General features: G+C 43.2%; 1 protein-coding gene across 1 annotated transcript in view; it reads left to right on the plus strand.

Moving 5' to 3' along the window:
* TENM4 (teneurin transmembrane protein 4) overlaps positions 1-16,423 on the plus strand; it is a 478,872-nt gene that overhangs the window by 226,703 nt on the left and 235,746 nt on the right. The window contains exon 7 of the mRNA XM_063127306.1: positions 11,996-12,166. Within this exon, the coding sequence (XP_062983376.1) occupies positions 11,996-12,166 (171 nt within the window). The remainder of the gene's footprint in view (positions 1-11,995; positions 12,167-16,423) is intronic.

The raw sequence follows: 16,423 nt of genomic DNA on the forward strand, positions 1-16,423 counted from the left end.
AGCAGGATATAACACTTTAAAAACGTTATGAAAACAGTATGTGTAATGTGTCCTGGGCCTGAACAGTTGTCATAACCATTATAAACCGTTATAAGCAGTAGTGTAGATCCTGCCCCAGTGAGCTTCATCACCAAGTGAGGATTAGAACCTGGATCTCCCAAATTTATTCATTTATTACATTTTTATACTTTCCTCTTTGCCCAGGCATATGGCAGCACATGTTAATCACCCACATGTTTAGTTTTTTAATGGCTTTTAATGCTTTATGTGTGTGTGTTCTGTTTTAGAATTTTAATTTTGTATACTTGTTTTAATCTTAATTTTAGAATTTCTGTAAACCGCTCAGAGAGCCCTGGCTATGGGGGGTGTATATAAGTGAAATAAATAAATAAATAAATAAATAAATTACTGCCCAATAGCCAAAGCTCTCTGGGCATTTCACAAAAATTAAAACCATGAATAGCATAATAAAACAACCAACAATCTAAAAACACAAATACAAAATACAATATAAAAAGCACAACCAGGATAAAACCACATAGCAGAAATTGATATAGGTTAAAATACAGAATTAAACAGCAAAGTTTAAATTTAAGTTAAATTAGGTGTTAAAATACTGAGAAAATAAAAAGGTGTTCAGCTGGTGACGAAAGGAGTACAGTGTAGGTGCCAGGCGGACCTCTCTTGGGAGCTCGTTCCACAGCCGGGGTGCCACAGCAGAGAAGGCCCTCCTCCTGATAGCCACCTGCCTCACTTCCTTTGGCAGGCGCTCACAGAGAAGGGCCCCTGTGGATGATCTTAAGGTCCGGGCAGGTACATATGGGAGGAGGCGTTCCTTCAAAAGCCATTTATGGCTTTGAATGCTAGTACCAGCACTTTGAATCGGGCACAGACCTGGACTGGCAGCCAATGAAGATGTAAAAGGACTGGCGTGATGTGGTCTCACTGGCCAGCCCTTGTTAGTAAACGGGCTGCCCTGTTTTGTACCAGCTGAAGTTTCCGGACTGAAGTTCTAGTCCAGCGCTTTAACCACTACATCCCACTGGCTTTCTAAGAAATCCCCATGCTAGTATTTGCTTCTGGAACACACGTCCTAGCAGATGTTGGTTCAATAAAAGACATTACCTGCTTTGTAACTCTTCCTCCCTCGGACTCAGCCGCAGCAGTAGCTGCCTCTCCTGAACTGCTGAAGGATTGAGAGTTTGGCAGTGCTTCTTCCCTGACCACCCCTCCATCCCCTGCTCTATATAACAGCATTGAATGTCATCACCAAAGTGTGATTAATTTCACAGCAGCTGCTTGTCCAAAAATCACATAATTTCATCACGGAGGGAGTGAGAGATGGGTGTGGGGTAGTTACCTTGGTAATTACTGTTAAATTTATCTCGGGGAGAGTGCAGGAGGGAGCGGGGAAGGGAAAATAAAACCTTTCCTTGGAGTAAAATGAAGTCTGTAATGAAAGGTGTCAGTGAAAACTATTGGGCCTGGTTTATTTCTGATCTGAGGTAACTGCATGTTACAAGGAAAATGGACTTTTTCTCAGAAGGCAAGTCTGGGGGTAGGGCGGAGGCACTTAATGAGGAATGGATAAGAGAGAGTTAATTAATGCTTCCTTCATTTATTTATATTATTTATTTGTATTTATACCCCACCTTCTCTCCAAGGAACGCAAGGGAGCTTACAGGGTGCGCTTTCTCTCCATTTTATCCTCACAACAACCCTGTGAGGTAGGTTAGGTTGATAGTCAATGACTGGCCCAAAGTCACCCAATGATCTTCATAGCCCAGTGGGGACTTGAACCCGTGGCCACAGCTAGACCTAAGGTTTATCCTGGGATCATCCAGGGTTCGCCCCTGCTTGAGCACTGGATCCCCTGTGTGTCACCTAGATGAACAGGTTTGATCCCTGGATGATCCAGGGATAAACCTTAGGTCTAGCTATGGCCCCTGTCTCCTCAGTCCAGCACCCTAAGCACTGCACCACACTAGATCTCATGTCCATTATTATTATTATTATCATCATCATCATCATCATCATCATCATCATCATTGCTATACTGCCCTATAGCCGAAGCTGTCTGGGCAGTTTATAAAGATTATACTAGTTCTCCCTCACCAATATTTTTTTATTTAATTCATTTCTGTGTTGTCCTTCAAGATAAAATATTCTCAGAGCAGCTCTCAGTCATTAAAACCGTTTCACAACAGAAAGGCTCCGTTTATTTAAAATGTTCATTATGAAATACATTTAAAATATTTATTTAATAAATAGATATTTATTAAAATGTTTATTTTCCACGTTTCTTCCTAACAGTGTTTTAAAGATAATGGCCTGGTTCAGACAACATGCTAAACCATGCTGCTTAAACCACAAAATGGTTAATGGAACATTCCCTTAACCATTTTGTGGTTAAGCAGCATGGTTTAGCGTGTTGTCTGAACCACGGCAATAATAATCACAGGTTAACCGTTAAAATAAAATCCCAACTGTTAAATGCTTGTGAAAATTAAAAAGTCTTCACTTGGTATGCGATAGATAGGAAAAAATAGGCACAGGGCAATGTCCCTTGTGGCCATTTTTCCTAGCCAGGCTGTTGTTAAACATGCATAGGATCACAGGATTGTACCCAAAGATGGATCTTTTGCTGTTGGAGAGAGATGCATGTTCTGCTTTCCTCCATCCGCTGGGCTCAGTAAAGTATAAAGGTTTTAGAGTACACACACACACAGAGAGAGTTCATTGGAGAAAATTGCCTTCATGGGGATATTTGCTTCAGTGAAAGATCAATGGATCAAAATTGAAGACAAAAGGTTGGCCTAGAGGACTTTGACCCCCCCCCCCCCATGGAAGATTAAACACGGAGTATCGACAAAGGCTGCTGACATGTCCGGCAACATCAGGGTGTTCTTTTCAGGACCCTTCTTTCAACACCAACTTAGAAATCAATTAGTGACTTCAGCCTGAGGGCTTTTACTCAGGCTTTAATTTAAAACGCTGTAATTGATCACTTCGGTTATTTATTACATTTCCTTTACCCGGCTCAAGCAAGTCAACAAGCTAATAAAAGACCAGCAATGTGTGAGGTTTGGTTGTGGCTCTCTTTTCTTTTTCTTCTTCTTCTTCTTCTTCTTCAATTCTTCTTGTTTTTCTGCTGACTTCCGTGGATTTCTCCTCACACCTCCCCTCACCAAAAGAAGTCTCTTACGCCTCACTAAGCATGTCTTGCCTTTACTTCTCTCAGTGATCTATCAAAATCATTGGCCTGTCCCAGCTAACTCCCTCACTCCATCAACCTGTCCTAAAAGGAGTCCATTTTGTTGGCCGTCTGAATCACTATCTTTGTTTCCCCCCTTTGCTTCCTTTCCTTCTAGACTTCTTTCCTTTCTCTTGTCTACTCTGCTGACTATGACCTTCTGTCTTCTTTGTTCAGCTCTTCATAAGTCCCTGGTGGCACAAAGGTAATCAAGAAGTGTATCCCTTGAAGTCTGAATTAAAGGTGGGCCTGAACCACCCCGTTTTCATGCAATCTGGCCATTATCAAGAAGGGTATCCCTTGAAGTCTGATTTAAAGGTGGGCTTGAACCACCCCATTTTCATGCGATCTGGCCATTATCAAGAAGGGTATCTCTTGAAGTCTGATTTAAAGGTGGGCTTGAACCACCCCGTTTTCATGCGATCTGGCCATTATCAAGAAGGGTATCCCTTGAAGTCTGATTTAAAGGTGGGCTTGAACCACTCCGTTTTCATGCGATCTGGCCATTATCAAGAAGGGTATCCCTTGAAGTCTGATTTAAAGGTGGGCCTGAACCACCCCATTTTCATGCGATCTGGCCATTATCAAGAAGTGTATCCCTTGAAGTCTGATTTAAAGGTGGGCTTGAACCACCCCGTTTTCATGCGATCTGGCCATTATCAAGAAGGGTATCCCTTGAAGTCTGATTTAAAGGTGGGCTTGAACCACTCCGTTTTCATGCGATCTGGCCATTATCAAGAAGGGTATCCCTTGAAGTCTGATTTAAAGGTGGGCTTGAACCACCCCGTTTTCATGCGATCTGGCCTTTATTAAGAAGTGTATCCCTTGAAGTCTGATTTAAAGGTGGGCTTGAACCACCCCGTTTTCATGCAATCTGGCCATTATCAAGAAGTGTATCCCTTGAAGTCTGATTTAAAGGTGGGCTTGAACCACCCCGTTTTCATGCAATCTGGCTATTATCAAGAAGTGTATCTCTTGAAGTCTGATTTAAAGGTGGGCCTGAACCACCCCATTTTCATGTGATCTGGCCATTATCAAGAAGTGTATCTCTTGAAGTCTGATTTAAAGGTGGGCCTGAACCACCCCATTTTCATGCGATCTGGCCATTATCAAGAAGGGTATCCCTTGAAGTCTGATTTAAAGGTGGGCCTGAACCACCCCATTTTCATGCGATCTGGCCATTATCAAGAAGTGTATCTCTTGAAGTCTGATTTAAAGGTGGGCTTGAACCACCCCATTTTCATGCAATCTGGCCATTATCAAGAAGGGTATCCCTTGAAGTCTGATTTAAAGGTGGGCCTGAACCACCCCATTTTCATGCGATCTGGCCATTATCAAGAAGGGTATCCCTTGAAGTCTGATTTAAAGGTGGGCCTGAACCACCCCATTTTCATGCGATCTGGCCATTATCAAGAAGGGTATCCCTTGAAGTCTGATTTAAAGGTGGGCCTGAACCACCCCGTTTTCATGCGATCTGGCCATTATCAAGAAGGGTATTCCTTGAAGTCTGATTTAAAGGTGGGCTTGAACCACTCCGTTTTCATGCGATCTGGCCATTATCAAGAAGGGTATCCCTTGAAGTCTGATTTAAAGATGGGCCTGAACCACCCCGTTTTCATGCAATCTGGCCATTACATATCTATCTACTTGTGGAGTGCTCAATTTCTTTCTCTTATTTAAATCTTTTGTGAAATCCCAGTCCTGGAACAGCATGTTGGTTCCTAACACACAAAATTGAGAAAGAGGTGGGGGAAAATAACATATCAGCCCAAATTATCTCCACTAACTATTCCTGGACTCCATTCATTCTATTAAGTAGCAAACCTCGGTCCTTTTCAAAATCCATGGTAAATGTATCAGGGTTTTTTGAGTTAATTAACTCTCTTACATTAGTATCACCCACTGGTCCATCCCTACCATTGTGTCTTGTGCATCTTGTGCATACTCCTGAGTTGTTGTTTTTACTAGAAATTTAGTATCTCACAAGGTTGTTGCTGTTTTTAAACGCTCCTTGACTGGGTTCAGACAACATGATAACCAACGTTGGTTTAAATAGTCAATGGTTGTTTATTTAACCCATCATGACTTATTGTATTGTGTGGAGGGTGTTTTTTAACCAATGGTTGGTTATTTGGGCGAAATGACTAATGCAAATAACCAACACTGTGCTGAGTTGGCTGTTTGAACCAATGTTTGTTATCATGTTGTGTGAAGGGCACCATTGGTTATTTCCTCAGCTACCTTGGGTTATTTCATCAGCCACAGAGTCTCAAAGAAAGAGTGGTCAAAGTGGCAGCTGTCACTCTAATCCAGTCGACAGGATAGATTTTCAGCAGCAATGACTGATGGGATACTAGCAGGAGGACTGGAGGTGGGCGAGGGCGGGGGACAAGTGGGTCAACTCAGCATGGACTAATAGTCAACTCAATGCTAATCCTAATCCACACCACAGTTAATTATTATTATGTTGCATGGGGAGTATCCCCTAAATAAACAATTGTTGAGTTGATTATTATTCCACTGCTGACTATTGTATTGTTGTATTAAAGACTATTGTATTGTTGTTTAAAAAATATTATTATTATTATTATTATTATTATTATTATTATTATTATTATTATTGTATTGTCGAAGCATAGCCTTTAATTTCATAGTTTTATTTCTTACATATATTTCTTCTTCGGCCTTCAAATAATTTCCCTGGGCAGCTTACAAAGAGCTTATAACTTGGGCCAGATATTGAGCTCAAGATACAGAAAGCCAGATTCCAGCTGGACATCAGGAAAAACTTCCTGACTGTTAGAGCAGTATGACCAAGGAACCCATGACCTAGGGAGGTTTTGGGCTCTCCCACACTGGAGGCATTCAAGAGGCAGCTGGACAACCACCTGTCAGGGATGCATTGAGCAGGGGGTTGGACTCAGTGGCCTTATAGGCCCCTTCCAATTCTACTATTCTATGATTCGAAGCAACAATAGGCTGTTATTGTGGCACTTCTCCTTTTGCCTTTGACCCCATTATTATTATTATTATTATTATTATTATTATTTATTTATTTGTATAGCGCCATCAATGTACATGGTGCTGTACAGAGTAAAACAATAAAATAGTAAAACAATAAAACTCCACCCATTTTTCATTCGGTTTCAGCCAGTACTGGAATGTGGCCCCCGAGAGCTTCCCTCAAATTGAATTCGGCCTTTGGGCTGAAAGAGTTTCTACCATACTAACTCCTGCATTAAAAGATCCTGCACTCAAAAAAGGAAAAAGCAGAGCCTATAGTTACTGAGGTGAAAGAGGGCCAGCAGTAGCATTCCATCAGTGATAATCATTGGCATCCGTTATTAATGCACTCCCTTGCAGTTGTTAATATGGTGGATTGTGCCCATTATAATGATAATTTTAGCTACATAGCATCTTTTCCCCCCTCACGAATTAGCAATCGGGGGCATTTTGCATAAATATAAAAACACACATTTTAATTCTGTTTTGAAACCACTGGTGTGGATGCTGCTGTGAGGGAGTTTAGAGAAAATAAAACCGTTTCGATTAACTCTGAGGAGTGCAGCCCAAACAAAATAAAACGTGCGTGCGTACAGAGGTCTTAAACACCATTAGCTACACAGCACTGCAGCAAATGGCACTTTTTAAATGGCTGCTAATTGCGCCGTGCTCTTTTAGTAGATGGAAAGCTTTCAATGGCAGACTGGGAACATATTGGATGTTGACCATGAGTGGAAAAAAATATTGTTAAGGAGGTATTTGTGCTTTGAGTGCCATTATTTTGTCTTGCTGAGTAGAAAAATGACAGAGGAAAGGTCACTGATTGGTCCTGGCTGAAATGATTTCAACTGTGAGACCATCAGGGACTCCATCTCCACTGTTTCTTAGTTTCCGTTTTGCTTTTAGGAGCCCTTAGTGTTTCGATGGATGCCTTTTTTTAAAATCTCTTACCCGCAGTTCCAGGCCTTTTGTTTATTTTATGCCACACAAAGGAAGATATAGGTTAAGCGTTAGGAAGGAACTGCCAAATAGTAAAAGCAATCCCCTGTGGTCTACGGAAGTTGCTGGCCATGAACGTTTGGAAGCTATGAGGGTGAGGTACGTTTGAAGGCCTCCCCATGTGAGGCAACTCCTTCCCACAGCTCACATGGTTTCCATTCTGCCTGGGAACTTACGTAGAGTTTCCTAAAGATTAATTGAGCTTTTGATAACAGACCTATTCAGATCTTCTTTACATGCCCAAACAAGATCTTAATTAGGGCCAGCTTATACATTTAGGTAGTACAGCTCGCTTTGGTCTGATCTGGCAGAGTTCTTCCTATAACACAAATCATGGATAAGAAAGCTTAACTAGGGTTTAGTGTGACATCTGAATTGGCGTCAGTAGTTGAAGGTAGTAAATTGGAATGAAGAACCATGGCTTTGAAGTGAGTTTGCAAGTGGTTTGTGCTAACCGGTTCGGCATGTTGTTTGAATGGATAAACCATAGTTATAGCTATTACTCTGCTGCTAAAAGACCATTGGTTCTGTTCAGACAACACGCTAAGCCACGGTGGTTAAACATTTTGAGCTAAACATTATGGCTTAGCATGTCATGTGAACCATGACTTAGGCCTTATCTAGACCTACCAGCCTAGCGGGACGGAGGGGTGAAGATCTCACAATATTTTTATCGTGAGATCTCCACCTCTGTTCACACGTGGTGCACAATGACCTCAGAGGAAGAGGCGTCATGCCCGCCATTTTGGTTTTTCTTAAAGGGGAAGATGCACACGAGCGCTCATGCACAAAAGCTGAGGTGTTGCTGTTTTTTAAAAAAAGCTTTTCCCCGCACCCCCAATGGGTGCAGTGTTCCTGAGGAGCTCTGTGCCCCGTGCGTGGATCCCAGCTCCTTGCGAGGAAATGGGACAAACCACTACGCCTGGCCACACATTCCACAGTCTCAGGCTCAGCCCGGGACCTCGGAAAAAATGGGCTCAAAGGGTAGGGCGAGATCCTAGAGCAAGGGAGGAATCATCCCTCCCTGATCCCCTGTGCATCATGTGAACACACAGGGACAATCCCGGGGATCGCCCCAGGATTTCGCCCCGTCTAGCTAAGGCCAAAGTGTGTCGTGTGAACCATTCCTAACCATGGTGGCTACACATCCACAGTTGCTGCAAAAGGATTAGCGCCTAACCATGGCTTAGCGTGTTGTCTGAAAGTAAAAGGGAGTAAACATAGGGTGACCATATGAAAAAGAGGACAGGGCTCCTGTATCTTCAACAGTTGCATAGAAAAAGGAATTTCAGCAGGTGTCATTTGTATATAGGGAGACCCTGGTGAAATTCCCTCTTCATCACAACAGTTAAAGTGCAGCAGCTATACTAGAGTGATCAGATTTAAAAGAGGGCAGGGCACCTGCAGCTTTAACTGTTGTGATGAAGAGGGAATTTCACCAAGTTCTCCATATATACAAATGACACCTGCTGAAATCTCCTTTTCAATACAACTGTTAAAGATACAGGAGCCCTGTCCTCCTTTTCATATGGTCACCCCAAGTAAACATCTGAAGCCGTGAGCCTGGCTTCTAAATTATGAGTAGGACAAACCATGTCTTGGTATGATATCTGAGCCATTGAGAGATTTGGGAAGTTGGATTTGAGAGTGGCAGCTAGGAGTATTCATCCAGTTACAAAGTGTGGCGTTATTTCTTTGCGACGAGAGTTCAAGAGCCTCAGGTCTTGTTGTGGGGTGTTTGTAGCGTTGACCTTCTCCCCTAAGCTTAGCGCTAAGCTCTTTTCTGGAATGCTTGACGAATTCTGGCGTGGCTTTATAAACAACATGGCAACCTTGGGAGTGGTTCTCTTTCCGTTTTTCTGCTCTTAATTATGTTGAGTGGACTTGATGCTAACGCGGCTGTACACTTTCCTGGAGGATGTGCAATGTAAAATTTGGGAGTGGGGTGAGTGCGTGTGCTCCCTTAATCAGGAAATGCCATTTCGAGTGTGGGGAACAGCAAATCTGAGAGCTGCAAAAAGCCCAAAGGGAAATTTGGATTATGATTAAATATGAAATGTTTATGTTGGGAAAGAGAGAGAAATGATACAAGAAGCTGTTTTGGCTTTCCTCTGCGCTTTCAGGAGGCGATAGCTAATCATATAAACATGCCGCACTGTATATACCGTGCTTGCATGCTGATTTATACATTTTTTAAAAATTGCCCCGTCTCGTGCCCTGATTTTAGGTATTTGTTATTTGGCGGAATTGACTCATGCGCTGATTTGGCTTTGCATAATCCAGAGGGATGTGCAAAGCGCTGCACGTCGGCACGGAACATCCTTGACCTGATAAGGCGAAAGCTGCCATTGCATCAATGCAAAAGCCCTGGTCTGTGGTATTTTGTCTGCTTGTTTCACTTTCTCTCCATACATTGAAAGGAGAAACCGGGTGGAAAGAGCTCCCATGCCATCGAGGGCTGGACGTCTTGATCATTTGTTTTGCTCAGTGTACCCATAGCCTAGAACTAGTGATGGGCAAGACCACCACCCCTGGGCATGTCTATTCATTTATTTAGAGTATTTTTATTGATCAGTAAAGAAGACAGTCCCTGCCCTCAGGCTTACATTCTAAAAAAGACACGACACACAAGGAAAAGGGGATGGGGAGGGAAGAGGGAGAAAATAAAAAGAAATTAAGGAGACAGTTCAGGCTGGTGGGAAGGCCCTGCTCCCCCTCTCTCATCTCCCAGTGGAGGGGCAGATCAACAGCTCCTTCTTCTTGCCCACAGGGTGAAGATGTTAGCCCTGAGGGGGGGGGGGGCAGGTCCAACTGAAGTAGGCTCTGATGGTCTCTGCCTGCTCCAGTCTCCCTCGCTTTTTCTTCCCCACAGGGTGAAGATGTCTACACTTGCCTTTTTCCTCAGGATGATGCACAGGGGATCCCAGGAGCAGGGAGGGATGACCCCTCCATTTCCCTGGGATTTCTGGGAGCACTTTTTTCTCGTTTTTCCCCGCAATCCTGGGACGATTCCGAGGCCCGTGGGTGGTGCAGGCGCCCATCCTCCCCACAAGTAGCAGGGGTCATCAGAGGGAAGGGGCTGGGCCAGGGGGAGTCCAAGGACATCGGAGTGGGAGGGGGAGCAATGTCGGGACTTTTTTTTTAACTTCCTTTTTTGCTGGAGCTCAAGTGAATCTCTAACTGGTTTACAAAATACATACAATTAAATATAAAAACCAATATTGAAACAATATAAAATAATAAATACATTAAAATGCATAGGAACAACTGCAACGTGTCTCCTTCCTGTATGGTCCCAGTAAAGTAGAAGTTTTACAGTCTTTTGGGAGGGACCATCGTCATTACTTACGTTGCCCTTTAGACGGCCAAGGCAACCTTCAAGGTGTCTATATTTCTGGAGTATTGTAAAAAGGAATCATGTTTCTGTGGCTCTCACACCACTGAGATAACATAGGAATGGGCCCTGAGTCAACAGGGTATTGCACTATGAAAGCAGGATATAGCACTATGGAAGCGGTATATAAAAGGCAGGAGCCTCACTACTGCGTTATAGCGGTATTGAAGTGCACTGACAACTGTTGGGGCCCATTGACACGTACCATATACCACTTTCATATCACTATATCCTGCGTGGTGTAGATCTGGCCAAGGGCTCATTTCTCCCCCATCCCATGTGGCTTTTATTAGGAAGTAATGAGTATAGAGCACTTCCCAGCTTAAGGTACTATGGCTAGGTGTAGTACTGTTCTTGACACAATATGGCTGTCCTTCCATCATGTGATCTTCAAGTGAGGGCGTGGTGGGGTGGGCACCGAACAATTTACGGTCAAGCAAATGTGTAAAATAAGTCTGTTAAACTGATAGCTTTCCAACATTGGATTGTATAATTCTGTAAGTTTAAATGATTGGGGAAAGAGCACAATGATAAAATATAAATTAAGAAAGCTCATAGCAAATCCTAACCCACTTCGTTCGTGGTTGGCTTTGGGTGAAGGTACATGTTACAAGGCAACGACACGGTTTGCAAGCATCACGCCTGTAATGTGGAGGTGGAGAACCATTTTCAGGGGAGAACTGGTATGAATGCTGAACCCTTCCCCTGCTTTCCCATACAAATCATGCCCACCCCTCTCTATTGAGTTCCAATACTGGAAGTAAGCCCTGCTGGGGGAAAGACAGCTACAGGACTTGGGGCCTTTGCAGAAGACAATCTGCAGACACTGGAGGGGTGAAGTACCCCTCTCCCACAGCCACCAGTTCATCCATATTACCTTAGTAAAATGGTGAGTGGGGGATTGGAGAGCCATCGTTGTGTTCTGTCATCAGACCCAACCTGCAAAAGCCAAGCCAAACAACAGCTGTTGAAGGGTGTTCTAACTTGAACTTTAGCATTTTAACAGGGTGAAAGAGTTCTATGGTTGCGGCAGCTATTAATAATATCACTATAGATGCCCTGGATGTCCAAATCTGGAAAACGGATGGCATAACCGAGAGACCATAACCACCTGTTCTCATGATCACGGTTGGGAAGATTAGATGCATTAAGAAATACTAGGCCCAAGCCATTGAGACTTTTATAAGTCAGAACCAGCACCTCAGATATTTCCGGTAGAGAACCCAGTGGTGATTTTGGAACACTAGGGAACGAACAAGAGGAACATGGAACCTGTACCTTTCAAAAATCTCCTCAGCACATCAACAAACCCCCCAAAAGATGACTTTTCTCGTTGCTCACCACAGCCATGCACCTGTTTGGCCTAAACTGGCACCTGCAGCCGATGGAAGGGCAGATGTATGAGATCACGGAAGACATGGCCACCAGTTGGCCAGTGCCAACGGACGTCTCCTTATATTCCTCAGGGGGCACGGGGTTAGAGTTACCTGACAGGAGAGGCAAAGGAATCGGCGAAGGTACGGTTGGTGTGTTGTCCTTGTTGTGAGTCCTCTGTGTCTGCCTCTGAATTCCAGACATCCACCCTCATAACTTCATCGCCCCTTCCTTCAGTGCCACCACATCCTGGGACTTTCCCACTTCGACACATTCTCGAGTCGGTAGTTGTACATCCATATTTCCATCTGTCCCTTTTTTCAATGTTAACTGCCACGTCCTGAAGTCCATGCAATGATCCATCCAGAGCCATTCATAAAAGGAAATATCTCTTTCATATGCATTTGGGGATGATATTTCTCCACCAAAATTCTCCTGTCTTCATTTCCTTTATCAGAAATGTTTTGCTGATTAAAAATGTCGCTTTAACTTTTCTTCTTTTACAGGGCTACCGAATGCTGATAGTTCTTCCTTATTTAGGTTTTAGGCATGGGGTTGTTGTTGCTATTGGATAGCATATCTAATATTAAAATATAAACAATGAACCACTAAACCACAAGCCTTAATCTGCTGTCTTCAAACCATGTATTCTGAATTCCTCCCATTTGGAAATCAGCAGAATAGCTGTAGCGTAATTCTATCTAATTTCACATTTGTCAGTTTAGCCCCATATGACATCACCCCGATTTTTTTCCTGTCAAAATTTTGTTGTTGCTGAAATTTGAACATTATTTTTCCTCTGTCCTGTGGCCCAAAGCCAAGATTTCCTGCTGGGTGTGTCCACATCAAATTGTCACTTTTCCCCCATTGCTTTTGCAAGCGCTGGTTATGTTGTACAAGAGTTGTTTTATACGAATGCAACTTCATTCGTGCTAGTGGTTGGATCTTACTCTAGAATTTCAGGAATCAAAGCCTGAGATAAACAACTATTCCCAGAGTAGTTAATGTTATTGTCACAATGTACCATCCATGTCCTAAATATTTGATTTAGAATATTAGAAAAAAAAAACCAAGAGCGATTATTTCCTTCTATGAAAGTGTGCTTAGGAATGCAAGTTTAATATCTGGAAATTGCCCATTTCTCTTGGTGGTGCTGTGAAGGGTCCTTGCTTTCTGGCTTCTTCAAGTTGCCAAGAGGCATTGCCACCTACTGGAGTTACTAGGCTGCAGCTGTTCAGAACTACATAAAGCCAGCTTTTGCTCAGGGAAAAAACACTGACAGCTTGACAACCTCTGAGATAGCATCTAATGAGGAATCCACGGTAGAAATACCTGCAACAGGTGAAGTCCTGACTCTTATTAAAAAACCAGTCATTACCCACTTCAGTGGGGAGTCTGGATTTGGCTGCAGGTATAGAACGGACAGGTTTTTCATCCCCTCCAAATGAAACGTGTTGTGCTGATGAAAACGAGGTGTTCCGAGCTAAATTCTAATTTAATTAAAACCATCTCCCAGTTCTCCGTACGAACGGCATCATGTCTGAAATGTAAAGGACTCAGCTACAAATTATTTCAGCCAGCATAATGAGATAGCCATCAAGTGACACGAAATTGGTTTCCCTCCAAATATTCTGGCTTTGCTGGTTTATAGGTCAGAGTCCGCAAGGCTCTGTTTTTCAGTAAATGGTTTATTTATGGTTCATATTACAACTCTGCCTCCACTTCAGCTGTGGGCATTGCCTCATCCAAAATGTCTTCTGCTCATGGTAGCCACTGGTGTTCTAGTCCAATCTACTATAGTTTCATGTGTTGTTATGGTTGGGGAAAAAAGACTACCAACTGTACATGATTAAACATGGAGGCAACACGGAACAATGAGACCTGGGGGAGGGAAAACTGTGAGGGTGACCAAATGTAGCAGTTGACAAGATAGGTGATGACCTAGGATTAACAGAGCAGGACTAGTCCTCCTGGCCATTTAAACTGGGCAAAATTGCTGAAAGGCCTTTTAAGCTGCTAATCCTATAAAATGTTACTATAACTGGTTCTGGGCACCACACTTCAAGAAGGATGCAGACAAGCTGGAGGGGGTTCAGAGGAGGGCAACGAGGATGATCAGGGTCTGGAAACAAAGCCCTATGAGGAGAGACTGAAAGAACTGGGCATGTTTAGCCTGGAAAAGAGAAGATCTATGGGAGACATGATAGCAGTCTTGAAATACTTAAAAGGTTGTCACACAGAGGAGGGCCAGGATCTCTTCTCGATCCTCCCAGAGTGCAGGACACGGAATAATGGGCTCAAGTTAAAGGAAGCCAGATTCCAACTGGACATCAGGAAAAACTTCCTGACTGTTAGAGCAGTACGACAATGGAATCAGTTGCCTGGTGAGGTTGTGGGCTCTCCCACACTAGAGGCCTTCAAGAGGCAGCTGGACAGCCTTCCGTCAGGGATGCTTTAGGGTGGATTCCTGCATTGAGCAGGGGGTTGGACTCAATGGCCTTATAGGGCCCTTCCAACTCTTCTGTTCTGTGATTCTATGAAGTTTCTTATGCAACTGGCCATCCAGGTAGGAATGGAAGCACTGGAATGGAGCATCCCCAATATCCAGAGCATCAGTCCAGAAAAATAACTGTGGGCAATGGTATAGAAAGGCACAGGGAGGTGCAGGAGAATTAATACAGTCACACTTACCCTCTCCATCTCCCAGGAAAAGGTCATCCATCAGGGCAACAGTTTCAATGCCAAAGCCAAGTCAGGAACCAAACTGAAACAGATCTCAAGAATTGGTGCTATTCTGCAGTTGTATTGCTGCCAGCTGAGTTCTCCTTTAGGAGTGCCCATCCTTTCTTTTAGGAGTTACCAACCCCCTGAGTGCTGTTATCGCTCTCCTGCTAGATGTTATAAACCAGGAAGGGCAAGTGAACAAGTTGAAAGGCGCACTTATCCATGCACCTTGTACATCCCATTGTGTACCTGAAAGTTACCCAACAAAATCAGAATGTTCACCGAGTGAATTGTAAAACCAATGGATTCTTAGTCAAGGAGAATGCATGTTCTTTGAATGAGTTCCTGTGCTAGCCTTTGTTCCAAACAGAAGCCATGCGCAGAACAGAGACTCAACTCAAGACACACAGGGAATGAGATCCACCCTGGACAGGGTTTTTTGGGGGGTCTTACATATTTGAACGATGAATTCAAGGTGGGGACATAAGAGTGAAGTGTGTCTCCAATTATATTTGGGGTGGGGGCGGACCTGCTTCAACTATTAGCTGTATCTGTAGCAGCAGCTCGGTGGCTACTTCTTCGTTCATTGCCCCTTGCTCAACCCAAGCCGTGGCTATAATCTGAAAAGCGCCCCCTATCACTTGGATATTCGTACGTACACAAATGCCCCGCGCTTGTTTTTAATAAAGTAACACCAAAGCTTCTAAGCTGATGTGCCCGCAGGGGAAGTTCATTCTGACTTCATAACAGATGGGATCGCTTAACTTTTTAAGTGGAGTTTTACTATCTAGAATAGTAAAACAATTTTATTTTATGGTTGCAAGAATGTGCTACCAATCGGGATCTCGCCACTAAACATGCATTGTCAGGAAATTTGGCTGTATAAGTCAGTCCTGGCTGGAGAAGGTGTTTTAATTCCTTTTTCCCTGAATGCTACTTACATTTTTTCAAAAAGGGAAGAGGGTGACAAAGTCTCCAAAACGTGACATTCATTCCAATAATTAGTTTAGTTTATCTTCCTGAGAGCGCCATTTATTTATTTATTTATTCCTGTTTAGTGTCATTCTTTCTGCTTAAATGTACAGGAGTGTGCTTTAATGGACCAAGAAGATGAGAAAGTTGACAGATTTGCCTTTCTAAGAATAATAAAAAGCTGGCCTTATAGCTCCTGACTTTTTAATTGTCCCTTTCAAAGCCCAGAGCTGTTAGATGATGCAGTCTATATTGTCCAATTGTCATATATTTAGTTATAACTTGAGTCTGCTTAGCAATCATATCTAGGATGATCATATACAAAGATTATCAGGCACATGTATCTTGATAATTGCATAGATATTTACAAAAGTTCAGGGCTGAGTGCCAGTCCTTAAGTAGCCAAAACAGTACACTCCATGTATAAGAGTCAGGTATCAGCAGGCTTGGGGGAACCTTAAAGTTTGCAAATGTACATAAAAAATAATTAGGAAAAAAACCAAACCAAAAACAAACAAGATCACTTATTAACTGGGTAAAGCTGAGTCAGTTAGAAAAGAAGACCAGGGGAGGGGAAAATGGAATTGGCCGCTGGCTTGCTGGAACTGGCTGATGCAAGGGAGGGGATGGATATAGCAGGTTGGGAGGCTTCAAAATGTCTCTGGGTGGCTGAGAGAGAGGGAAAGGAGTGCAAAGGGGAGTGG

The sequence above is a fragment of the Elgaria multicarinata genome, chromosome 5 (assembly GCF_023053635.1).
Source record: "Elgaria multicarinata webbii isolate HBS135686 ecotype San Diego chromosome 5, rElgMul1.1.pri, whole genome shotgun sequence".
NCBI classification, from domain to species: domain Eukaryota; kingdom Metazoa; phylum Chordata; class Lepidosauria; order Squamata; family Anguidae; genus Elgaria; species Elgaria multicarinata.